The sequence below is a fragment of the Sturnira hondurensis genome, unplaced genomic scaffold, assembly GCF_014824575.4.
Source record: "Sturnira hondurensis isolate 20B ecotype Veracruz unplaced genomic scaffold, ASM1482457v3 Scaffold0006496, whole genome shotgun sequence".
In the NCBI taxonomy this organism is placed as follows: domain Eukaryota; kingdom Metazoa; phylum Chordata; class Mammalia; order Chiroptera; family Phyllostomidae; genus Sturnira; species Sturnira hondurensis.
This window is the reverse complement of record NW_028079127.1, coordinates 11,673,952-11,680,941: the sequence shown is the minus strand read 5'-3', so window position 1 is coordinate 11,680,941 and position 6,990 is coordinate 11,673,952. Positions and strand designations below refer to the sequence as shown.

Here is a 6,990-nt window from a genome sequence, read left to right as displayed (position 1 = left end):
TTGTGAGATGAGATGCAGCTGCATGGAAGCCGTTTGTAGAGACAGAGGCTCCAGGGCTGGCTGTCCTTCAGGAAAACGATGTGTTTGCCTCACGGTTCATGGGCAGGCCCGAGTTTGAATCCCAGCTCTGCTGGTCATCAGCTCCGTGACATGAACAGCCTATTTTGCTTCCCCGAACCCCAGTTTCCCTATCTGTAAAATGGGCACAGTGGCACCGCATCGTTTGTTATGAGGCTTGTGTGAACACGGATGTGTAGCACTCACACATAATAATACGTGTCCAATACATGTTGGCCTCCCAAGGTTCCCCACTACCTTCCCAGGTTGTCAGTGGGGCTGGTTGAGTGGACGTATAGTTAACAGCTAATCTGTTGTTCAGTTAATTGTTTTTGGATGCAGTGTGGAATCGTAGAATCAGCAATGCACCTAACAGACTGACATTCAAATCCCAGATTGAAATTTTAACTGTTTAGCATGTTATTTAACTTCTCTATTTCCCCCCCATGCAATGAGCGATGGTAGCTTGTGAAGATAGATTGAAGAGATGTGTGAGCACACTCGGCACACCCAGTACCCAGTAGGCATTAATTCTGCCCTTCCCTACCTCTTTTCTCTTTTTATCTCTTTCCGCCATTTGGCTCCATTTTCTCAATGTTCATCATAACTGTCTCTTCCTTCTCCTCCCATATATAGGATCTTGAGAAATTCACTGGAACAGCATTGAGAGGACCCTTAATCACTTAGTCTAACCACCCATGTTAGAGCTGAGCAAGATGAAGTCCAGAGTGTTCAGATAACTTGGCTGAGATGGCGCAGCTCAGGTTGTGGTCATATTTGATTGAAATTTTAGGTTTCCTAACTTTGGATCTAGATCTACTGTGGTTAATCCATTCATTCTTTCCTTCAAGCATTCATTCATCAAATTTTTTTTGAGATGTATCAGGCACTGTCCGCAGCACTAGGGATCCCACTCAGGCGGAAGGAATGAGACAGTGAGCAGAGCTTACACCCCAGAAAAAGGGGCGTGGCTGCCCCGTGTGGGGAGAATGTATGCCCCGCCTGCACTGTCCCTGCGAGAACCGCATTCTCTCTCCCTCATCCAGCCCTGGACCTTCTTCCCTGGCGGGCAGCGGGGGCACAGAGCCTCCGAATTCCGGCCAGGAGGAGCTGACTTCAAGAGAGATGCCTGTGTCATTCAGGAACCCGCCTGTGTTCTCGCATTGTTCAGTAATAACAGTAATCAAAGTCCATTTTCACTGGGGAAAAAAAATCTATCTGGTCTTTTGTTTGAAAGTGTTTTCTAATCTTGAAAATTGTTTTTCCCTTTAGAATTTGTAGGGTCCAAGGACCATGTGGATAAATATTGAGTCTGTTGCTAATTAATATCAAGGATGCTTCTAATTTCAGAAAGTTTCATTTCTTAAGGAATAAAGAGAAGATGAGATCAGTTCTCTTCTGAAACCATCTGCGAGTGTCCGGAGCATGGCAGCAAACACCCAACATCCACCCACGTTTGAGCACAGCCTGGCATGGGGAGGCGGGGTGGTGAAGACCCAGGCTGGCCCCGGGGGCCCAGGACGGCTCTCAGGCAGCAGGAACGAGAGGTGCTGCCCTCCTGGTGCTGTACCTCCTCCGCCTCTGCTGATCCAGGGCCCTGAGTACGGTCTGCGGGCGACTCCACCTGTCTGGAGTCCACCCGGCCTTCTTTTGAGTGTTGAAGGGCCCTTAACTATCACTGTTCCGCCATCGCTGGCTCTTCTTTAGCAAGAGCTCCTTGTGTATGAGGCTTTACTCTTGCAGCGTGGGCTCAGCCTGATCGCAGACAGGCCTATTTTTAGCGGATTTTTGCATAGAGCGGTGTCACGAGTTTACACACTCCAGACACTGAAAGGGGGGAACTCACCAGTTGGAAGATCAGAGCGGATGATACATTTGGAGAAATTTTGTATTCTGTGGGGAAGAGCTAGGGTTTTATAAGGTTAAGACTCAGATTTCTCTTTTCCATTCATACTACTCTATTTTTTAGTTCTCTTAGATTCTGTTTTATTTCATACCAATCTCTGATTTGCAGGAAATCCATTGAATTTATAATTGGTCTTTTAATAGGAAGGGTTGGGGGAAACTTGCTCACTTTATAGAGGAAAATAAAATTGGACCCCTACCTAGTGTTGTAAAGATAACAGAAAAAATGGTAGGAGAATAATCAAGACATAGGTGTGGGGAAGGATTTTTTCAAAACTCCAAAAGAATAAAAAAATATTGATGCACTTGATTATATCAAAATTATGGGTTTCTATTCAACAAAGAACACCAGTAATCCTTTTACCAGACACAGAAAGGGTGGGCAAAGACTGTTGTGATGTCCCAAACCAACAAGGGTCTATGATCATTCTAAAACCCAGACAGAACTTCTGAAAAGCAACAGGAGAAAAATAGATAAAAGGACAAAGAACTTGAAAAGGCAATTTTCAAAAGTGGAAGTCCCAACAGAATTGAGAAGTATATGAAGGGATGCTATGTGTCATTAGTAAATCAGATAAATTTACTACAGTCATCAGTCATGTCTGTCAAGTAAATGCCAATTAAAGAGTGATGACGTGTCACTCCCCCCTTGTTCTACTGGAAAAATTAGAAACCTAGGTGATAGCTCATTGAATGGATCATTGCTCAGTTTTCAGCGCAAGGAGGAAACAGGAGCCCACCGCGGATTTTGATGAAATACCAAGGAAATTAAATAATTCTTTGGACGAAGGTGCATAAGGAATGGACAAAGGCGGAGATAGGCCATACTCCCTCAGGCTCCACAAAACGTATGATTCTATTTATCAAGGTGCATCATTGATCACCTTGGATTTAGGCACCAAAAATTGATCATATTTCACAAGCAGCCAAGTAGAGACATTTGCATTTGAGCAATAGAGAAAGCCAAAGAGAGGAGAGTAGAGGGTCTTCCGCTGGAACATCTGAAAGGGCAAGGCTGGGAGAAGGTTAGGTTCCTGCCTCGTAGAGGCGTTATGCTGGGGCCTGGTCCCCTGGTGTATATGGGATGCTTTGGCGATATCACTGCCTCGCCAGGTGGTAACACTATTGACCAACAGAGAAAACCATCGATGTATAGCATTTCTTCCGATATTATTTCCTTTTAGTTTTTGGAGAAGGGTTGGTTAAAGGAAGCGTCATGGCTGTCACGCAGCTGGGGTGGTCCGTTTGGCTGCTGTGATGCCCTTTGAAAATGGGCGAATTATAACACTGCATGTCAGGGGGAGTTGAGGAAGGGAAGGGAGGGCCCTGCCAACTTTCTTCTTCCAGAAAAATATAGAGAACTAGGGCCAGGGCTCGAAGGTGGAGCAACACCCTCCTGAATGCATCTATAAAAGATGCAGGCTGACTTCAGCAGGGAGGCCTCTGAGGCTGGAGAGCCTCAGACTTGGTCCCCCTAGCGTGTCCCCCAGGACTCTGGGCAGACTGCTGGCAGACTCAGGGCCTTGCACGTGGCGCAGTGAGGGGGCACACTTCCTGGGTCAGAGAGATCTGGGTTTGAGTTGGAGCCCCGCCACTTCCTGGCTGTTTTTAGTCAAATTACCTCTTCAAAGCCTCTGTTTCCTTCACCTTGAAAACGGAGATAATAGTATGTTAATTCATAAGATTCCTGTGAACATTACATGCGGCTTCCTGGAACACTGTGAGCACTCAATAGTGGTAGCTATTAGAGTTATTTTATTTCTGAAACCATATGTAGTCAAGCTTCATCATATGACAGAAACAGGAGAGCAGTAGCCGTAAGACATGGCCTTCGAGACAAAATTGGGGCCCTCAACAGACAGCCACCCCCAGAGCTCCTTGGAGGGAGCCCACACCCAACCCCATGGTGCCGTCCTGGACCCCCGAGACCCCCAGCTCCAACATCCTATCTTGTCCCAAACAACCTGGCAGATACAGTCACTGGTCCCACATTGAGACATAGTTGGATTTTTGCTTTACGAGTTTGAGTAAAATACATTCAAGCTTTGACATTCTTTGGTTCCATAGCGTTTGGGTGCACGTGTTTCACGCCCATCGTGGCCTCCGTTTTCTCCAGTGTTGCAGACCTAGAGTGGACGCAGAAGGAAACAGCTGTGGCGGCTGAGGGTGTGCTGGGAGGGCACTGGCGCCCCCCCGCCCCCCGACCATGGGGCTGGAAGTATATTGAGCTGGATTTGCGGACGTCTTCGGTTTTTCTGCTGGTGGCTTTGCCAATGCCTCATATTTTGAAAATCATGCCAAGAAGAAAGCAACAGAGTTGGCAAGAGAACATGTTGTCACTTGCAAGGTGGGACAGATTAGTCATTAGAGAAGGAGCAAGACTAGGAAGAAGGGGAGGAGAAAAGGATGGCAGACGAAAGGGGAAGAGAGAAAAATGAAGTCATGAAAGTAGCAAAGGAAATTGGAGAGAGATGAAGCTATCTGGTGCTGATGCAGCTTGAGTGTGGGAGTGGTAATAATAGTGGATCAAGTGGGGGTGAAATGGTTAGAAAGCCTCAAACAAAAATATTATGATTAGAATGAGGGTTTTGAGGCATTTTATGATCCATCCTCCTGTCTTCATAATTGAAGGCAAGAAGGAAAAAAAGGAAACAGATAGGGACTCCTTTGTCTCCCTGTTTGCAAAACTAGGGGATTGGGTTATGACCTGTGAGGTGCTTTCCAAAGCTAACAGTCTATCCATTTATAAATCATACATGTATTTAAGATTCCTTATTTGGTTAAGAGATCACTGCGGCCTGTGTAGCGCCCATGAAAACCACTTTGTGGCAAATGATGTGAAAGAGCTTGATTTTATTAGTTCTGAGAAAGTCAGGATCATAATGCCCTTCAAATTTTAAATAGCTTATGCAGTATGATTGTTTCTTAAAAAATTAACCAGCCCACAGGTGTGTTCTGGAATTAAGGTTGAACTTTTTTGGGAAAGCGGGCATTTAGACTAGAACCAGGCCTTAGAACTTTCTGGCATTCCTCTGGGAGCTTCCTCCCTTTGCTCGTGGTTAAATTCTATGATATCCGTTTCTTTGGTGTCCAGGTTTTCTATTAAATACAGCACGTCAGCAGGGGCGTCAGCAGGGGCGTCAGCAGAGGTCTGAGAGCCAGCCACAAAGGTGATGCCGCTGGTCTCTGAGGATGTTTCTGTGTCAAGTAAAAGAGGCGGCTCAGGGTTTGCAGGCTCCAGGCTCTGACCTCCCAGGGCGGTGTGGCTGGACTCCAGGAACCCCGGGAGACTCCACCTTTTCGGGAACGTGTCATTCTCAAAAGGGTCTTCCTCAGCCACAAACCTGAAAATGTTCTTCTCAGCTTCGGCTGAAATAGTCTGCGGCCTGGGGCCTGGAGGAGGTGCCCCCTCCCCTGAGGGAAACAGGATTAGTCCCACGGGGTCCTCCGGCTGCCTGGTGCTGCTTGGTTGAACCCCAGTGAACTCAAAGCTCTGGATGGAGGCCGTGGAGTCCCAAAGTGGGTCATCCGATGTGGGCCCTGGTGCTGTGATCAGCACCTCGGGGACCTGCGGCATTTTGGTGGGGGAGGCCTTCACACTGGACTGTGGGGTCAGGCTCTGTAAGGTGCTTGTCCGGCTGGTCTCCCTGATCGTGGACAGTTCCCCCAGGCTGGAGTAGAGCTTGGGGCTCCCCTCTTGGGAGAACTGCTTCCGGGAGGCACGGTGGGCTCTCCTCGAGGGCACATTCAGCAGATCCTTGGCTGGGCTGAGGTCTCTCTCAGGGAAGAACATGGAGCTGTCACTGGCCTGCCTCCCATAGCTTCTGCTCCTGGGGCTGGAGGGGTGCTCGTGGGCACTCAGGAACCTCTTGACTCTTCGGATCATGGAGTGGCGATGGCCATGCTTCTCATTGTCCCACAGCCAGTCATCGCCAGGGTAGTCAGACCCAGGCAGCCTGAAACACAGAATGGCAGCTTCACAGGCCTGTCTTTGGGGGCAGAGTCTCAAAGTTAAGCATGAGCTGGTATTTTTGCATTGGAGATTGTGAGATGGGTAGGGAGGGTGACTTTGACTGGGAATGGTCGAGCAGAGGCCCCCAGCATTTCTGGTTGCAGGATCCCTTAAAACTATTAAATATGATTGAGTACCCCAGAGAGATTTGTTTAATGTGGGTTGTAGCTGTCGCTGTGTACCCTGTTAGAAATGATGACTGAGAATATTAAGAAACGCAAGCAGATACAAGCACACATCCCACTAACTGTTAGGCGATGACATTGCCACGTGGTGTGTAGCCTCTGGAAAATTCCCCTGCACATCCATGAAAGGATGAGAGTGGAAAAGGAGGAACTTTCTGGTGTCACAGACACAGTGTTGCTGAGATGGCACTGCTGGGGACCTGTTAGGAGAGTCAGTCCTGAGAGCTCTCATCACAAGGACACATTTTTTCCCCTTGTTATTTTCTTCTTTTCCTTCATTTCACGGCATCTATATGAGAAGATGGATGTCAGCTGTACCTACTGTGGTAATCATTTCACAGCATCGATCAAGCCATCGTGCTGTATGAACTTACATGGTGATCTTTATCAATTACTTCTCAGTAAAGGAAAATAACAATTTTGACCTTAAGGACTTGGGTCTTGGGGATCTACAGGGGTCTCCGGATCACACTTTGAGAATCACCTATCTAGAGACTTGAACATTAAAAAAAAATATAGTTTGTGTTCTTTCTCTGTTATTATAGATGAACTTAGGTCATGTTTTCCCAGGACTCATACAATTCCCAAAACAGTGGATCATGGCTAAATTTAAGACACGGCAGATAAGAGCTAACATTTACTGTTAACAAAAGGAGCGATGTTTACTGACATTTACTGACCTCCCATGCATTAATCCACTTACTTACTACACCAGTCATGTGAGTTGGTACTGTTATTACTATTCACAGGTTACAGATGAGGAAACTGAGGCCCAAAGAGAATCGCTGAGGTTGTGTAGCTAGTGAAGGCCATGCCCAGAAGTCTGACTCA

The 6,990-nt window shown here is 47.1% G+C and overlaps 1 protein-coding gene across 2 annotated transcripts in view; it reads right to left on the bottom strand.

The window, feature by feature from the left end:
- Window positions 1-3,713: 3,713 nt before the first annotated feature.
- BEST3 (bestrophin 3) overlaps window positions 3,714-6,990 on the bottom strand; it is a 44,377-nt gene continuing 41,100 nt past the window's right edge. For both annotated transcript variants that reach the window (XM_037049463.1, XM_037049464.1), the window contains one exon: window positions 3,714-5,918. In XM_037049463.1, coding sequence (XP_036905358.1) covers window positions 4,961-5,918 — 958 coding nt within the window. In that variant the 3' untranslated portion in view covers window positions 3,714-4,960. The remainder of the gene's footprint in view (window positions 5,919-6,990) is intronic.